Source organism: Sodiomyces alcalophilus, assembly GCF_042370955.1.
Source record: "Sodiomyces alcalophilus JCM 7366 unplaced genomic scaffold ACRALscaffold_2, whole genome shotgun sequence".
Taxonomy (NCBI): domain Eukaryota; kingdom Fungi; phylum Ascomycota; class Sordariomycetes; order Glomerellales; family Plectosphaerellaceae; genus Sodiomyces; species Sodiomyces alcalophilus.
The window spans coordinates 1,684,779-1,702,658 of record NW_027263533.1 but is presented as its reverse complement, the minus strand read 5'-3'; the positions used below and the strand labels follow the sequence as shown (position 1 = coordinate 1,702,658).

Below are 17,880 nucleotides of genomic sequence, written 5' to 3'. Positions count from 1 at the left end.
TATCCGTAATATAGGTAGGTAATGTTAAGGAAATAAATGGTCAAGAAATAAATCGTTAAGAAATAAATCGTCAAATGTCACGTCTGGGAAGTTTCGTTTTGGGACGAGTTCCCTGCCGTGATTGGTGGATGAAGATAAACCAGTGACCCACATAGAGCTACTTTGTACAATGTACTTCGGTCTTTCACCGAGCTCGGTGAGCATCACACCGAACCTTATCACCAGCATCATCTTGGAGGTGAGAAGCACATCCGAAATGCAGAAATGCAAGGAAATGACGCAGACAAATTATCTGCATATGAATGACCTCTATTTTCGCTTGTTTTGAATTATCCATCTTTGCCAATAGTTCCCCAAAGGCCACGAAACACTCCGCTTCGTCCAGTCAAGAGGACCACGACGATAATGATGATAATAGTACAGAGTTCAACTCGGCAGCGCTCTTCCTCCCGCTGATGTTCCTCCTCATATCTTCCCCTTTAAAGCCCCTGGATAATTAACAGGTAAATCCACCCAAATCTTCTTCCCCTATTTCGAGACGACATCCACTGCAGCCCATCAATATGGCGGCCTCGTCATGTTCCCCAGACCCTGATCGCTAGCCCCGCTATCAATCGCCAAGAGGAGATCCCGCAAGTCCACCGTCTCAGCCGCCGCGTCATCCCGCAACGGGGTCCTGAACCGTCCGTCAGCGCTGCGGCTGCTAACGTTCCTCCTCGCCGGCTTGAGCCCGTGGGGTGCCGTGGCCGGACGTCCCGGGCGCAGCGCCTCGCCGCCAACATGGCCCGACAGCGTGCTCACGTCCAGCGGCAACGGCGGCACGGGCGGCACGTCGTCGTCCTCGACGCCGTTCCCGCGCGGGAGAGGCTGCGCCTCGTCGTACGCAGCAGGGTTGGAGCTGAGAGGGCCGCCCTTTCGACCGTGCGACATGGTCCGCCGCAGGTGCAGGTGTTGCTGCTGCGCCTCCTCGTTCTCGGGTCGCGGAGACGCTGCCCCCGGGGTGGCGGCGTTGTGGAAACTGAGCTCCGATGGCGAATAGTCAAAGCTGACCATGCTGTCGCTGCCGCTATCGTCGTCGTGGTGGGTCTCGTGGCCGAATCGCCGCCCGATGCCCCCCGAGGTGGTGCCGGCCGAGGTGCGAGGTATCTGTCCCGACAGGACCATCTTCAGCTGCTCCACGGAAGCCACGGGACCACGGCTCGAAGGCGAGGGGGACGCGGACCTTCCGCTGCGGAGGCTGGCCTGCCGCGTCTTGTGGAACGACGCCAACCCGCCCTGCAGGTTCTGCTGGCTCCCCAGGGGTGAAGACGCCATCGGGTACCCGTTCCCGTTTGCGCTGGCCCCGTTCATACCGACTCGGTTGCGCCCCGTCGCCGTCGTGGCCGCGCGGGAACCCGCAAGTGATCCCGGCTTGCTTGCCGATTGGATGGCGAGAATGGCCGTATCTCTTGTCCACTCGGCCAGCATGAGCTCGCGGACCGTATCCGGCAACTCCCTGCTGTTGTACCGCTCGGCCGGCACGGCGCCGAGTACCGAGCCCAGAATAGGTTGGCTGAAGGACCGTCCGGGGGACGCGGCGGGACTGATGGTAGGGGAAGAGGGGCCGTCGGCGTAGCTCGCGGCGATGCACTCCACCAGCGATATCCTGTCGTCGAACGGCAGCAGGGCTTCGGTCTCGAGTTCTTCCATGGGTAGCTGCGGCTGGGACTGTAGCTGAGGCTGAGGCCGAGATTGGGACCCGGAGTTGCCTGGTAGGTCAATGAGGTCCAGGGCCGGTAGAGGCAGCCGAATACCCTCGACCCAGAACTTCTTGCTCCGCCTCCGGATGATCTCGTTTTGGATGGCGCGTCCGGCCACCGAGGCCTCGATATCGAAAGACTCGATGACGGCCCAGAAGTAGCCGTGGCAGAGCGACCCGATGCGTACCTTTTGCAGCGGCGTCTCCACCTCCTGTATGTCCTCCTGCAGCCGGAAGATCATGGGCAGGCCGTAGCGGACGGCGTTGACGCCGAGCTTGGCCACGAGCTGGGCCAGGAGGACGTGCAGGAGGACCAGGTCGGGCTCGGAATCGACGTACTGAAGCGCGTTGTCGTAGACGCAGAGGTGCAGGAGCTGGAGGAAGTGGGACCGGGACCGCTGCATCGACCTCTCCCGGAACGAGGCGTTGGAGGGGATCCTGCGTCCGGGGCTCGGTGGCTGATACTGTTGGTATTGCTGCTGCTGCTGCTGCTGCTGTTGTCCCTCTCGGAAGAGAGCCTTGACAGGCGACCGCTGCAGCAATGCATGTTCGTCCCTCCTCACTCTCCGGTCGGCCTCGGTGGTTTCCCCATCGAGCCAGGTGAGCAGGGCGTCCACGTACGCCTTGCGCACCTGGCCGTCGGGATCGCGCAGCAGCCAGTGCGTGCCCTCCCAGGCACTGATGCCGACGCGATTGCGGGTCAGGTTGAGGTTTCCGGAGACCCTGGTCCGGGGGTTGGTCACGAGCAGGATGGACTTGATGGCCTTGAGGGCGGTGATCTTGCCGGTGCTGAGGGTCAGGTACGACTCGAGGTTCGCGGCGCCATCGTCGTTCTGGGACGCGTCGGCCTTTTCGCCGCGCGGGGACGAGTTGGCGCTGCCGCTGGCGGCTCGGGAGGGACGGAGGCGGAAGAGGATGGCCGAGATCATGTCGGAGATTTGGTCGGCGTAGTAGACGTGGGTGGCGAGATGGCCGATGCACTGGCCGAGGAGGTCGAGGAGCTCGGTGGGGTCGACGGAGCCGGGGAGATGGAGCACCCTCTTGATGTGCTGGATGAGGCCCAGGAGGACGTCCATGACGCTCAGGCCGATCAGGTTGACGTCGGAGCGGAGGAGCGAGCTGATCATGGCGGCCAGGGCCATGTGCTGCTGCAGGTTGCCCTCGGTCACGGGGGTGCCCAGGAGGTGGTCCATGGCGGTGACGAGGATGACGTAGCGGTCCTGTACCGGGGCCCAGTGGGCGACCATGGCCAGCAGGGTGATGGCCCAGCCGCCGTCCTCGCCCGTGGCGGGATCCCTCTTGACGGCCGCCTCGCCCTGGGTCACGCGTTCCTGGATGAACCGGAGCATGGCCAGGGTGGCGGCGTGGATCTGCGACTGGTTGGGCACGACGAAGATCTGCTTTAGGCAGCGAAGCGCCAGAACGCTCACGCCCTCCTCGTCCAGCTTGTCGACGTCTAGCGCGGTCCCGGCCAGGGCGAGGGGGTCCGGGTCGGCGTCGCCGCCCTGGGCCTCGGCGGTCCGAACGGTTGCCACGCTCGTCTTACGGCGGTGCAGGTTGTTGTTGTCCGGGTCGGCCTTTTCCTCCATTTCGGCACGGGCGAGCAGCTCGTTCAGGAACTCGTCGTCGTCCTCCCGCCAGAGGTTCTCGAGGATGATGGGGACGATGACGCTCAGCTGGCGGCCGGCGACGGAGGCGAGGGGGTCTGCCGAGGACACGCTCCGGATGGCCTCGAGACCGACCATCCTCCACCGCGTCTGGACGGGCTTGCTGACGGTGTCCCTGGAGGGGACGTGTCGGGTGGAGGCGAGGGTGGCGTAGTGACGAACGACCGACTCGTACTGGGTGAGATAGTCCTGGTCGGCGAAGGACGAGGAGACGTCGTGGTTGGCGCAGAAGGCCTCAAAGGTTGGTATGGAGGACTGGGCCATGGTGATGTCCTTGGAGTCCAGGACGAGGTCGAGTATCTTGAGGACATTGGTGGCGAAGAGGGGGAGGTCTTTCGGGGCTTTTTCTATAAGAGCGGCGAGGATCTGGAGGGTAACTTGGACGTTCCTTGGAGAAGTTAGTGTGTCTGTACAGAAAGATGGGAGCTAGAAGTGAAAAAGAGACGGGAAAAAGAAAAGAATCAAGGGGGGAAAACAGAAAAGGAGGGAAACAGATCAAGCGTACCCAATGCGTAATCGCCAAACATCGGAAGCCGTCTTCTTCTCCAGAAAGGCACCAATCTTTTGTATCTTGGAGCGCCGCGAGGTGGCATAGAAGAGCAGGTAGCTGAGCTCGCTCGAGTTGGGCTTCACATCGACGGCGCCCTTGGTGGTGCGCGGGTAGCACTTGAGGACCAGCACCTGATGCTTGGGACGGCATCTCTGCTGTAGGGCCTTCATGGCGGCGGTGCGGCGGCAGGGAGACGGGAGGCTTGCCGGAAGACGCGAGGGGCGGAGGAGACGGCGGGAGTAGGAGATGGGGAGGCTGAACTGAATGTATGTGGCGAGCTCGGAGTCGTAGCGGTAGCGGTAGCGGTGGCAGTGGTAGTGGTCGTGGTATGGTAGTAGTAGTCCTAGCAGTAAGGTAGTGCCAGTCGTCGTCGTCAAGCCGTCGAGGGAGATGAGCCAGTCCGTCCTATCGTCGCATATGATGATGCTGTTCGTTTCTTATTCCGGAGATTTTGAGAACACGGACAGGGACATGGCGAAGAGAAAATCCGAAGCCCTGGAAGAGCAGCTTAAGCCACCTCTATTGCCGGCAAGAAACCAGTAACGCAGAAAAGACAACTGGTCGTACGTCGTCGGTGGTGATAGTAAGGGGAGAAGGAGATGGAGGCAGGGGGGAATGAATTACGGGGTGGTCGAGATGGTGAGACGGACAAGTTTGTCATTGGGAAGGCGGAAGGCACCTGGTAGTTGCTTAGGTAATATGACTCGGCTGAACGCGTACAAGGTACGTACCGTATCCGTACACTGCACGTACCGCGTCGTGTACGGGGAGTCAGTGTACTTTTGTCTCAGTCATTATGAAATTGAGTCAATTCTGTACCCAGTACGCAAAGTCCGTACACAGTCATGATTGTCAGGTACCGTCAGGTACAAATTACTTTTAGAGAAGACGCTGCACATGTATTACATGTACAACGTATTCATACAACGTACTCAGTAGATCACATGGCCAAGTCCCAATCAACGTCCTTCACGTTTCTTCATCATGTGACAACGGTAAGACAGCAGCAAACCCATCACGGAGAAGAAGTAAAACTTGAGGAATGGGATCAAGGCGAAATAGAAAAATAAAGACAAAAAATCACAATCCATTCCCAACTTGCTCTCCTGAGCTTTAGTCTCGTACATTCGTTGACGGTTACTTGAGAACCGACGAGGCAACAAAAAGAAAAAAAAAGACGAAAAAGAAAAGACGGGGGAAATAGTACAGTAAAGCGTCTCTGGCCAACATACACGAACGACACAGAAAGAACAAATCCAAACCGGAAAAGCAAAAATGCCTGGAAGATTACACGCCTCGGCAATTCTCCCTCCCACATACCCGCCTGCTTTACCATGTCGGAAGCAACGCGAAGAACGGCAATAAGGCCTTATGCTATCCATAGCTATAGTCGTCGCAATGCACCCAAGCCAGCAGCAGAAAAAACACACACAAGTCGACAAAAGTCGAGAGAGGGGACGTAGTGTAATAATAAAACGAAGCGATTCTGCCCATTGTTTTCGTGTCGTTGCTGGTACGTTGGAATCGTAGCGAGACCGGTTCGAGGCGAAGATCCCAAAAACTCCGTACTGCCCAAGAGGAAAAAGGGTAGAAAAGGTAGGACCTGTCTGTAGGGTAAGGAGGCTGGCTCCAAGGCCTCCTGTCCAAAAGCAAAATGTGAAAAAAAAAAGGCTTCTTCTCAAGAAGGAAACCGCGAATTCATCCGTCGCAGCATCAGCAGGCCTGACTAGGGCCGCTCGACTCGGCTCGTGGCCTTGCTCTGCGACGAATCGCCGCCATCGCCCGTCTGCTCCTCCACCTCCAGCCTCTTGCGCCAGTCGGCCAGGCTCTCGCTCAGACCGGGCCCGCTCTCGCCGCCCTCCCTCCCCGTCGGCGTGGCCGCCGTGTCAAAGTCAAACGTGTTGCTCAGCCGGTAGTTCTTATTCGTCGCCTCCCAGTGCGTCCGGAGCGTCTCGAGTTCCGTCGCAAGGTTGTCCAGCGCCGCGCTGTTGCGCGCCTCCATGCCGCCGTCCATCCCCCCCGCCATCCCGATCCCGCCGTACGTGCTCTCCGCATCCGAGCTCTCCTGCCGGCTGTGGCCCAGCCCCAGCCCGATGCCATTCGCGCTCCCGCTCCCCGCGCCACCCCCGCCGACCGACGCCGTCAGCTCCGAGCTCACGCTGGGCACTTGCCGGCTGCGCCGACGGTAGTTATCCACCGAGCTCTCCACCTGGTCGAGGAGCATCGACACCTTCTGTTCGGCGTCCTGCGCCCGCTGCTCCAGGAGCGAGTTGGCCTGATGGAGCTGCTCCAGCTCCCCCCGGCTGGACGAGAGAGTCTCCGCCACCTCTTCGCTCGTCTTCAGCGCCGTATCACGTTCCTGCCGGACCTCCTCCAGCTCTTGTTGGACCGCCTGCAGCCGCTCCTCCAGCTGCGCTCCGGATGACCGCATCTCCTCGCGCAGGCTCTCAATGTTCCTCCGCAGCGTCTCGCGTTCCTTCTCCCAATCCGCCGCCTCCGCCGAGTGGGACGCCGCCGACTGTCCGCGCTCCTCCAGCTCGTCCATCTCCGACCGCAGCTTGGCGTTCTCCGACTTGTAGCGAGCCAGCTGCTCCTTGAGCTGCTTCAGCATCTTCTCGGTTCCCTTGACGTAGTGGACCGCCGACTGGTAATCGTTCTCGAGTTGCGTCAGCTTGTCTCGGTATGCCGTTTCGGTCGCCTCCAATTCCGCCGTGATGCGCTGCTCGGCCTCCTCTTGCGCCGCCGCCGCCTTCTCGAGCTGCTCCTCCAAATCGCGGATGCGCGCCTGCTCCGGCGACGCCGTCCGCTGGCTGCTCGCGCTGCGGTTCCGCGCCACGGTCGTGGGGCTGATGCCGCGTTCGGCCAGGATGTCCTTGAGCGTGTTGTGCTGCACCACCACGGCGTTGGTCTCCAGCTGCTGGTTCTGCAGCTTGTTCTTGAGCTCCGCGTTGGCCGCCTGCAGACTCTGCGTGTCCCGGAGGGCCGCCTGGAGCTGGCGTCGGATCGCCACGCCTTCACGGCTGGATTGTTCTTGGTACACTTCCAATCCCGCGATCCGCTCTTCCGCCGTGCGAAGCTTGTCCGCTGCCGCGTCCGCTTCCTTCTGGTATTTCTTCACCAGAGCATTGGCTGCGTCCAGCTGCTTCTGGAGGGCTTCCAAGCGTTCCGACTCGGCCTTGCTGGAGCCGCCGACGCTCCGAGCCGAAATCTTGTCGAAGCCCGCGAGCACGGCATGCCGGTGCGTTCGTGCCTCGTTGGCGTGTTTCTCGGCTAGTTCCTCGGCGTCGCGCAGCCGCCGGGCGGTGGCCACGAGCTCGGCCGTGCTTGTTTCGTGCTCGGCCTTGAGCTTGCTGAGTTTGTCTTCCACCTTCTCTCGCTGCAACCGCTCCTCTTCCAGCTTCTGTTCGAGGAGCACCTTCATCTCGGCCGATGCCGCCACGGCCTCCTTCAGAGAATCGAACGTCTGGTCCCGCTCCTGCGAACTACCCACCGACTCTTCGTACTTGGCCTGCCATTCGTCCTTTTCGACGCGCAAGAGCTCCATGGCACCCGTGGCCTCTGCGTACAGAACAGACTGTTCCCGTGCCTCCCGTTGCACCATGTGCAACTCGGCCTTCAACCGCTCTAGCTCGGGGGACGTGGCCGTCTTGTACGATTCCAGTTCGGCCATGCGCTTCTGCGACGCGTTGGCCGTATCGTCGGCGAGTTGCCGCGCGCGCTTCTCGGCCTCGAGCTCCGTCCTGGACGTGTCGAGTTGCGTTTCCAACGCCTTTTGGTGGTGGAGAGCCGTCGCCAGCTTCTTGCTGATCTCGACCGACCGGTCGTCGACATCTCGGTCGTTACTGGAGTACTCCTGCGGGGTGCTGGAGGCGCTTCGTCCCCCGACCTGGGCTGCCAGTTTCGCCTTGGCGTAGACGGCTTCCTGGATGGCGGCATCCCGTTGCTTTTCGGCTTCGGCAATCTGCTTCGCCGCGAGGATGGCCTGCTTATCCACCGCGCTCTGGACGCTGGCAAGCTCGGTACGCATAGCCAAGAGCGCTTCGATCAGCGGCTTATCTTCATCGTCAAATGTCTCCGTGGCACGACCCTCGAGCGGGCTCAGGCTCGCATTGGGAACGTAGCCGGCCTTCCGCGCGAGTTCGAGCTCCGATGCGTACCACGCGTTGCGGTTCCGTGCGGAATCGAGCTCCTTGAGAAGCGCGACCGTTTGGGAGTTTCGGCCCGAGGACCTTCGAGACAGTGGGTTGCTAGGCTGCCGCGTCACTGTGGAAGGGGACGACGCTCTGAGTTGAACCGATCTCATGCCGGCGTCGGCGGTGCTGTCGACCGATCCAGCTGAGCGACCGGTTTGCCGAGGCTTCGCTTTAGGCGGATCCGCGAGGTTCGCCTCGGGCTTGGGAACGATCTGGTGCTGCGTAGGGGTGCGACGCCCATTGATGACAGGCGGCTCGTCTTCATCGGGTGCCTCCTTAATGGTGGGCGATTGGATCGAATTGACCTGGCTGGACCCCCCGTGGACATCACGCTCCGTTGAGGCTCCACGGATGCGGGGGCCGCTCGATGTCTGGGGTTTGGGCGGCGTCGGACCTTGGGGGGGTGGGCCGGCGGGGGACGATGCGGCGCTCCTGGGGAGCCTGGACTGCGCGGCGGCCGCGGCAACACCATTCATGTCCGAGGCCATGGGGTCACCGCGATAGCCGCTCAACGCGCTGCTCACCCTAGGACCGCCGGCGGGTCTCCTCGAGTCCTGCGACCCTTCTCGTGACGGTGTGTTCCGCGCCGGGTTCTGATCGGTAGCGGTGCTTGGGCGCCTGGGCTGCGGGAGCCTCTGGGAACTCTGCTGGGCCTGTGCGTCGTTGGGGTAGCGAATCTTGGTCGTATCGAGCACGTAGACGATGCCCAGATCTCCGGCGCTGATGGGCGCCGTACTGGGCTCCCCACCTACGACGACGACCTGTTTCCCCACGGTGGTCATGCTGTGGCCCGATCGCGGCGATGGGGACGGGCCCATGTTCTGGAAGGTGTACCACCGCCTGGATGTGATCCGGAAAGCGGCGAGATCGCCCAGATCGGCGCCTTCTTCGGTCCGGCCACCGAAGATGTACATGACGTCGTCGACAAGGGAAGCAGTATGGCCTTCGCGCGGCACGGGAATGTATCCAATGCAGTCCAGTTGGGTCCACTCGTTTGGGATGGGGTCGTAGCACCAGACATCGTTAAACCATTGGAAGCCATTTGTTCCGCCGAATCTGTAGGGCCATTAGTCGGGATCATCAGCCTCTCGGCGAGCGCCCACGGTCCAGTACGGAGGGAGGGAGAAAAAAGGGACAGCACATACAGGTACATCTTGTCGTTGAAGGTGATGATAGAGTGGTTCGTACGCGCGGGAGGGACGCGGCCTGCGGTCTCTGTGTTTTCCAGAAGCATCTCCCAGCGGTTGTTGGGCAACTGAAGCTTATTCAGGTCAAAAGCCGCAAGATCGTTCATAAAGTACCCCTCCACCTGGCCGCCAAAGACGTAAATCTTAGAGCCCAGTATGTTCAAGGTATGGCCGTAGCGGCCCGCCGGCCGTGGGCCGGGAGGTAGCGCTCTCGACCACTGGCGGGTGGCTACAGGGCGTAACTGTTAGCTGGCTTGTCGCAAAGGTTGGACGAGGCGGCAGAGCGGTCACAGCTTACAGGTGTTTAGGAGGTATAGGGTCTCGTCGAGAATATCTGAATCTTCTACCTTGGTATCTCCTCCATAGACAATAAAGGCGTTGCCAACGAGAAGGCCGGCATGGCCTACTCTGGGACCCGGGCCCTCGGCGGTGGTAGGGAGAGGGTAGCATGTCATGTTTTGGCCTGCTTCGATCATCCACAAGTCGCCTTTGACGGTGGCGCTGTTGATCAGGCCGCCCATGACGTAGATATCGCCCTCTTTGGATGAGATGGAGTTGACTGCGGCACCATATCGTGGGAACGGACTCGGGTGTGTCGATGTATAATTGAGGCGGCGTTTAGACCAAGGGTAGAGGGCTGCATTCGGGTTTGAGGACGGTTGTTGTGCGACGCCATTGCGAAACTAGAGAACGACCACGGTTAGGAGAAAAAGTACAATAAGGCCAGCTAGCAACCGTGCAGATGCAGAGCAGAGACGGGGTTCATGTTGCAAAAACTCACAGGTAGGTCACTCGGCGCGGTAGGAGCCTGATCCACACTGGGGCCCCTCTGGCGGCCATAGGGATGGTCAGGGCTGCCGTGGTTGGGGTCATCGCCGAAAGAACTGAGGCTACCAGTAGGGGTGGCTCGGTGTTGTGCGGCTTTCTCTTCCTTGGCTAGCCTGGCGCTGGCGTTGGCGCTTTGGATGGAGCCCTGTGAACCTGAACTGCCATCGCGACTCGCCAGGGCGCGATCCTGATTCTTCTTCGACTTGAACAGGAAAGCCATGATGGCTACTCCTCAAGTGACGGCAATCCCGCGCAAGGGCCAGGGGAAAAGAGCGCTTTTAATGCACGCGACGGTACGAAAACGTTGTGAGGGCGTGAGGCGACAATGCGGGTAGTGTCGAATTGATGGACTTTGACGGATTGCGGATGAAGAAGGTCCACGCTGACGGTAGAGGATAAGAAAGGCGACTGTGGCTGCTCGTTGGCCTCACTACCTAGATCCGATAGGAGAAGATTGGATCGGAAGTCGGAGACGGGAGAGGATGGCGAGCGGCGTTGGTGTCAGAAAGACGCAGGGAGTTGGGGCTCGAGCCTGAAGATGGCTGGGTTGGCATTGGCGTAATCTTGTGTTGATGTCTGTGGTGTTCGACCTCTGTAATTTTTTTTCCTCTTTTTTTTATCCCTTTTTCTCTTTCCTCCTGGTTACGGAGAGGGGGTTGGCAGGAAAAGAATGCCGATCCCAGGAATCCCAGCAAGAAAAAAAAGGGGATTATGGGGGCTGGGGACGCGAAGAATAATTAACCCAGGCTTCCGGGGGTGGGACAGGCCTCGTCGCTCGGCTCTGTGCGACAGGATCCGCAGCTATAAAAGGAGACGGGAGAAAGGAGGCGAAGAAGAGGGTATGGCGAGGTTTGAAGTCCAAGATGAAAGGGAAAAGGAAAAAACGCCCGTGTCGAAATTGCGTCCATTTGGTGAGAGTAGAGTAAAGAGATGACAGCGGACACAGTGGACGGACGGGACGATGGACGATGGACGATGCAAGTCGAGTGCCCCTTCCTGGCTCCATTCAATGTCGGGGCCGCCTTCCTCATGTGTGATTGAACTGCTTCCCAAAATGGTCAGGGGTGAGAGGAGCACCTGCACTAGCCAGACGGTCGGTACGTACACTTGTTGGGCCATGTCCCACAAAAAGGAAGTGTAGACCAATCAGAGAAGAAGGAAAGCAAGTTCAAACCGCGTTCCAGGGGTGCACACACTGTATCACTCCCAGTATCTGCACTTTGTACCGTGCTATTTTATACAGGCTTCCAACGGCTGAAACCCAGGGTCAACGTGCGTGTACTGTACACTGAGAATAGTAAAGTAGCTAGGTACCTAACTAGCATCCGTAATTGGCAAAACAGCCAACAAACAAACCATTGGGACGAAAGATGGGTCTAGAAGTACGTTTACCTTGCGGTCGAGAATGGTTAAGAGGAAAGAAAAGAAAGAAACAAGGCTGTTGGGGGGAAAAGCCCGGAAGATACTGAGTAGGCACCTACTCTTAGTGATAAAATACCACGAGGCAAAGCCTTGGATCTACGAGTACCTTACGTTGTATATTAGTAAGGTGCGTTGTACTTTGTACGAACTCCGTACGTTGTACACGGGACATCCGATAAACTGATGTGAGTTCCCGTCCCGACGTCCGATGGCTCGACTCTGATGGTAGTCGCACCTCCGTACAAGGTATCTATTCGTAAGTACGAATATCTCGGACATTCGTGTAGACTTTGTACTCCTCAGCTTCTATGAACATGCCAAGGAAATGGGAATTGAAACAGAATAGGTTATACCTCAAGTCCCTAATACATGCCGAGGTGGTCTCTTTGCTTCTTGCTATCAAAGACGCAACGCAAGGTATGCTATAATTCCCTGCCGCTTCGTGCCAGCTTTCGTTCGCCACTACACCTTAAGAAAGTCTTACAATAATTACCTACCTACTCAGAGAGACGTCTGGTATTCACAGAAATTTAGCACGTTCATCTAAAACCAACGGAACTGGAGTTGTGTATCGGCCGACAGAGGTCATACTTCGGACTTGGATACAAAGTACTTCAGGTACCCAAGTACCTACCTACCTGATCTACCCGCTGCGCATCTTAGTAAGCACCAGGACCCAGCCTTGCGTACCTTCACTCCGCATCCCAATTGGCGTCTCCCCATCAGAATCACAAACCACACTCACCTTCACTTGCACCTTCACATTCTCCCCACACGGCCACCATCCTTTTGGTCAATCAAATCCCAACTCGGAAGCGGTGTACGAAAGGGGCGGTGACATCATAGTCGATAATGGCGCTTTCCTACATCCATCGACTCTAAAGCTGTGGAAAACGATGCCGCTGATGCCCGTCACGACCAGAAGAACCTAACCTTGGACATCCTTTTACTTCTCCGTTGAAGCTCCCACCACGTACTTTGTTCTGCTTGTAGCAGGTTAGGAGGACCGAAAATATAAGAAAAGGGACAACATCAGTACGATCTCCTCGGCTGCTTTGCCGCAGTGTGGTGCGGCTCCTTCGGCCCATGCGGATCCCAAGTCAACCACCATGTCGCCCTCCAACTTTTCCAACCCGCGCGTGAACGGGAACGGGACCTCGGCCCAACGTCTTGACGGCCCCCAACCTGTCCAGCAACGACCAAAGTCCCCCCTCAACCTGGGCCAGCGGTCCAACACGTTCAACCCGCACCACGCCCGCGGGACGCCTGATCATCGCCCTTCCAGTGCACCGGGCGACGACAAACCGCAGAATGATAATGATAATTCTAATAATGTGCTCGCCTTGAGAACCCACCGCGATTCGAACCCCGAGGCGAACAGGATACTACGACCCCCCAAGCCTCCTTTACTGCGCTCCAAGAGCGAGAACAGAGTGCGCCGCCTCGCCGAGGATAAGGAAGAAGAGAAGGATGAGATCCCGCAGTGGGGTGCTAGACACGGCTTCGAGGAGCACTACGAGTCGCAGCAGTTTATGGACAAGCTGGCTAATGTGAGTTTTGCCTCCATCCTTGCGTGGTTTTCCCTTGTCCGTTAGCTGACAAAATACTCAAGAACTGGTACATGTACTGGACCGACAAGCGGCACGAGTCGACGGGAAAGCCCAAAGCCCCGACCCACGAGCTCCAGGACTGGCGCATGAGAGACCGCCTCAAAACCGTGTCCGCCGCCCTCGCCGTCTGCTTGAACATCTCCGTCGAACCCCCCGACCAGCTCAGGACCAACCCGGGAGCCAAGCTCGAGGCCTGGATCGACCCCTTCCAGGCCCCTCCCCAGAAAGCATTGGAAAACATCGGCAAGGCCCTCCAGTCCCAGTACGAAACCCTCGCCATCCGAACCCGCTATAAGCAATACCTCGACCCGTCCGTCGAGGAAACCAAAAAGTTCTGCATCTCGCTGCGGAGGAACGCCAAGGACGAACGCGTCCTCCTCCACTACAACGGCCACGGTGTGCCCAAGCCCACCTCCAGCGGCGAGATATGGGTCTTCAACAAGAACTACACCCAGTACATACCCGTGTCGCTGTACGACCTGCAGCACTGGCTGCAGGCTCCCACCATGTTCGTCTGGGACTGCTCCGAGGCCGGCAACATCCTGAACAACTACCACCGCTTCGTCGAGAAGCACGAGCAGGAGGAAGAGGAAAACGCCGCCCGGGACCCCAGCTACGAGAAGACCGCCTTCCGGCCCTACATCCACCTCGCCGCCTGCGACGTGAAAGAGAACCTCCCCACGAACCCGCTGCTCCCCGCCGACCTCTTCACCTCCTGCCTCACCACCCCGATCGAAATGGCCCTCTGGTTCTTCGTCCTCCAGAACCCGCTCAAGACCAGCCTCACCCCCGAGAGGGCCAAGAAGCTCCCCGGTCGCCTGCAGGAGAGGAGGACCCCGCTCGGCGAACTCAACTGGATCTTCACCGCCATCACCGACACCATCGCCTGGACCACCCTGCCGCGCCACCTGTTCCGCAAGTTCTTCAGGCAGGACCTCATGGTCGCCGCCCTGTTCCGGAATTTCCTGCTGGCCCAGCGCATCATGTCCGTCTACGGCTGCCACCCCCAGTCGTACCCGGAGCTCCCGGACACCCGGCAGCACCCCTTGTGGGCGAGCTGGGACCTGGCCGTGGACATGGCCCTGGCCCAGCTGCCCATGCTGGAGAGGAAAGAGAGCGACGGCATCGAGTACGAGTACCAAAACTCCACCTTCTTCACCGAGCAGCTCACCGCCTTCGAGGTCTACCTGGCCCGCGGGGACGCCATGGCCCAGAAACCCCCCGAGCAGCTCCCCGTCGTTCTCCAGGTGCTTCTTAGTCAGCAGCATCGTGTCCGGGCGTTGATCCTGCTGGGCAGCTTCTTGGACCTCGGCCCGTGGTCGGTGCAGCTTGCCTTGAGCATAGGCATCTTCCCGTACGTATTGAAGCTCTTGCAATCGGCCGCCGCCGAGCTGAAGCCCGTCATGGTCTTCATCTGGACGCGCATTCTGGCCGTCGACATCTCCTGCCAGCAGGACCTCATCAAGGACAACGGCTACAACTATTTTACCGCCATCCTCAAGCCGGCCGAGTCGCTGCCCGTCGCCAACAGCGACGAGCACAAGGCCATGTGCGCCTTCATCCTGGCCATGCTGTGCAGGGGTTATAAGCCCGGCCAACAGGTGTGCAACCAGACCGAAATCATGACCTACTGCCTCACCCATGTCCAGCACCAGGACAACCCCCTGTTGCGACAATGGGCCTGCCTCTGTCTCAGCCAGCTGTGGCCCGACCTGCCCGAGGCGAAGTGGCGGGGCATCAGGGAGAATGCGCCGAGCAAATTGGCTTACCTGACCAAGGACAAGTGCCCGGAGGTGAGGGCGGCCATGCTGCACGCCATGACCACCTTCATCGGGGGGATCGACCTGACCGACGAGGTGGCGCGCATCGAGGAGTCGATCGCCTGGACCTTGCTCGACATGGCCAACGACGGGAGTCCCATGGTCCGCCGCGAGTTCCTCGTCTTCCTATCCCATTTCGTCCTCCGTTTTGAGAACAAGTTCATCGTGGTGGCTTTCGAGCAGCTGAAGGAAGAAAAGGAATACATCCAGTTCCCCCCGGACGATGACGGCACGGAACACAAGATGGGCCTGCACTATGCGCGCCAGGAGAATCGCAACGCGGACGGGACCATCAAGGACACCGCCCACGGCGTCGCCCACAACACCGTCTTCGCCGCCTGCTGGAAGCATGCCCTGCTGCTCAGCGTGGACCCCCACCCAGAGGTGCAGCGCGACGCCACCACGGTGGTGGACTACGTGCACAACGCCGTGCTCGCGTCGCCTATCGGGGCGAAGGCCCAGGGGCTCATGGACGAGGTTCGCAGGAAGGCGAAGCGGGCGTCGGACCGGAGCCACCACCAACAGTCGGCGACGCAACGGAACCACGCACAGGGCGGTGGTGCCACGCAATCCTCGCCCGCGGTGCCACTTCCGTCGCCGGGCCTTTTCCGCCGAACGGCCAGTTATTTATTCACGGGCATGTTCGGTGGCAGCGAGACGGGGATGAACACGATGGCGACGACGACGACGAACAGCGACGCAAACAAGAGGGCGGCCCAGCCGTGGCAAGCACCGCCGTCGCCCGGCGGCCGTAGCCAGACCAGAGCACGGAGGCTCAGGGGCCCCGAGGCGGCGGCCACATCGTCGCCACCGCAGATGGATCCGGCGGCATGCCACGCGAGGTACCATACGGCCGGCGAACCCGTGTCGGGAGGCTACGAGGACGACAGGCCCAGGGAGGAGGAGGCCAAACGACCCACGCTCCCCGTGCGCAGCAGGTTCTTCGACTGGTCGGTCGAATACTTCCGCGAGCCGCAAATGAAACCCAGCGAGTCGGACGAGCCCGGCAGCACCGAGTACAACGAGCGGCTCTGGAGGCGGTCTCGCAACGAAGCGATCCTCCAGGAGACGCAGCCCCTCAAGCCGTACGCGGGCAGCCACAAGTGGGACAACGCGGTCCGGCTGCTCAACAACGGGGCGCAGCCGTCCAAGCTGACGTTCCACCAGTTCGAAGACCACCTCGCGGTGGCGGACAACGGGAACACGGTCACGGTGTGGGACTGGAAGAAGCAGGCCCGGCTCAGCCGGTTCTCCAACGGCAACCCGGAAGGGTCGGTCATCTGCGACGTCAAGTTCATCAACGAGGACGACCAGGGGTTCCTCATGACGGGGTCGTCGGACGGGGTGGTGCGGGTGTACCGCCGCTACGACGCCGACGACGACATGGAGCTGGCGTCGTCGTGGCGGGCGCTCACGCACATGGTGCCGAGCACGGTCAACGCGGGCATGGTGCTGGACTGGCAGCAGGCGACGGGGCGGGTGCTGGTGGCGGGCGACGTGCGGGTGATCCGGGTGTGGTCGGCGGCGTCGGAGACGTGCATCATGGACATTCCCGCGCGGTCCGGGTCGTGCGTGACGTCGCTGACGTCGGACCAGATGACGGGCAACACGCTGGTGGCCGGGTTCGGCGACGGCGCGGTGCGCGTCTTCGACACGCGGCTCAAGGTGCAGGAGTCGATGGTGAAGAAGTGGAAGGACGAGACGGACAGGCAGTGGATCAAGAGCGTGCACATGCAGCGCGGCGGGCAGCGCGAGCTCCTGAGCGCGAGCTCCAACGGCAAGGTCAAGCTGTGGGACATTCGCATGGACAAGCCGCTGCATACCTTTAGGACCACGAGGGACCCGAGGGATACCTTGCGGACGGCGAGCACCCACGAGCACCTGCCGGTGTTTGCAGTGTTGGTCCCTCTCTCTCCTTTCTTTTTTGTTTCTTTGTTTTTATCCGCTAATCCGTCTTTAGGGGCACCTCGAGCCGCCGTGTAAGGGTGTTCAACTTTGAGGGTCAGAGACTGTCGGAGATGGAGCCGTACTCGAGCTTCCTCCAGCCGAGCCGGGGATCGCCCATCTCGGCCACGGCGTTCCACCCGCACCGGCCCATCTTGGCGTGTGCGTCTCGGGGCGAGTACCACATCAACCTCTTTGCGTGCGAGAATACCGAGGCGGTCCAGCCGCGTGTCTAAGGGACCGGGGGAGAAGGGGCGACGAAGAGGAGGGCCAACGAAGAGGAGGGCCAACGAAGAGGAGGGGTGTCAAAGAGTCGAGTCGAGCTGGGAATAATTCGACATCGTCAACACTTTGGACCTACTCAAGGAGACTTTTAGCCATTGCTTGTGGGATGGTTTCGCATGGTCTTGCGTGTCTGCTTTCGCATGGACTGCATTTGTCAGGTTGGCTGGTAGGCGTTTGAGCTGGTGGACCGTTCGCCATAATTCTTGTTCTTGATTTCTTTTCTTTCTTCGTTCTTGTTCTCATCGCTGGTTGAGGTCCGGAGGTCTGGGGCTGATACACGGCGAGAGGAATGCACTGAATGAGGGTGTCTTTTGGCGCTCTGAGGTAGTTGATGGTCGTAATGAGGTCGGGAGCAGCATCCCGAGTAGTGCTTCTTGGACGGATATCTATGCGCTGAGAATCGTGTCGTGATCCTCTTTCTGTTGCCGTTATCCCTTGTCTGTCTGCCTCTTTCGATTCATAGACAGCACACGCGGTGTTGTGGAATAGGGGCTTCCCTTGACGTCGATTCATCATGACTCTATAATGATAAAGGGACGTATGAGAAGGGATAGCCATGGAAGACAGACTGCAATACAAGCCACTATAGCTGTCTAGATGCCATATCATCAACATCACGAAGTCAGGTAACATCCT

General features: G+C 59.6%; 3 protein-coding genes across 3 annotated transcripts; 1 reads left to right on the top strand and 2 right to left on the bottom strand.

Moving 5' to 3' along the window:
- Positions 1 to 558: 558 nt before the first annotated feature.
- ACRALDRAFT_1047737 (uncharacterized protein) lies at positions 559 to 4,536 on the bottom strand (the record flags this gene model as incomplete). The annotated part of the gene is made up of 3 exons (XM_071015518.1): positions 3,911 to 4,536; positions 2,263 to 3,793; positions 559 to 2,217 (listed from the first exon to the last, which is right to left on the bottom strand). The coding sequence occupies exons 1-3, from the start codon at positions 4,123 to 4,125 to the stop codon at positions 559 to 561; spliced, it is 3,405 nt and encodes a 1,134-aa protein (XP_070876772.1). The 5' UTR covers positions 4,126 to 4,536.
- A 488-nt stretch (positions 4,537 to 5,024) lies between these two features.
- Positions 5,025 to 10,383, bottom strand: ACRALDRAFT_1074662 (uncharacterized protein; the record flags this gene model as incomplete). Its single annotated transcript, XM_071018269.1, has 4 exons — positions 5,025 to 9,204; positions 9,294 to 9,564; positions 9,634 to 10,018; positions 10,117 to 10,383. The coding sequence occupies 4 exons, from the start codon at positions 10,381 to 10,383 to the stop codon at positions 5,682 to 5,684; spliced, it is 4,446 nt and encodes a 1,481-aa protein (XP_070876771.1). The 3' UTR covers positions 5,025 to 5,681.
- Positions 10,384 to 12,345: 1,962 nt separating this feature from the next.
- Positions 12,346 to 17,847, top strand: ACRALDRAFT_2118737 (uncharacterized protein). Its single transcript, XM_071023801.1, has 3 exons — positions 12,346 to 13,135; positions 13,198 to 16,913; positions 16,976 to 17,847. Exons 1-3 carry the CDS (start codon positions 12,695 to 12,697, stop codon positions 17,193 to 17,195), a joined length of 4,377 nt encoding a protein of 1,458 aa, XP_070876770.1. The 5' UTR covers positions 12,346 to 12,694; the 3' UTR covers positions 17,196 to 17,847.
- The last annotated feature ends 33 nt before the right edge of the window (positions 17,848 to 17,880 follow it).

What these genes read in the sequence shown, in the direction of transcription:
- ACRALDRAFT_2118737 (XM_071023801.1), top strand. Translation starts at nt 12,695, where the DNA reads ATGTCGCCCTCCAACTTTTCCAACCCGCGCGTGAACGGGAACGGGACC. An exon ending in TTATGGACAAGCTGGCTAAT is followed by an intron (nt 13,136 to 13,197) that starts GTGAGTTTTGCC and finishes AAAATACTCAAG; the next exon opens with AACTGGTACATGTACTGGAC. An exon ending in CACCTGCCGGTGTTTGCAGT is followed by an intron (nt 16,914 to 16,975) that starts GTTGGTCCCTCT and finishes ATCCGTCTTTAG; the next exon opens with GGGCACCTCGAGCCGCCGTG.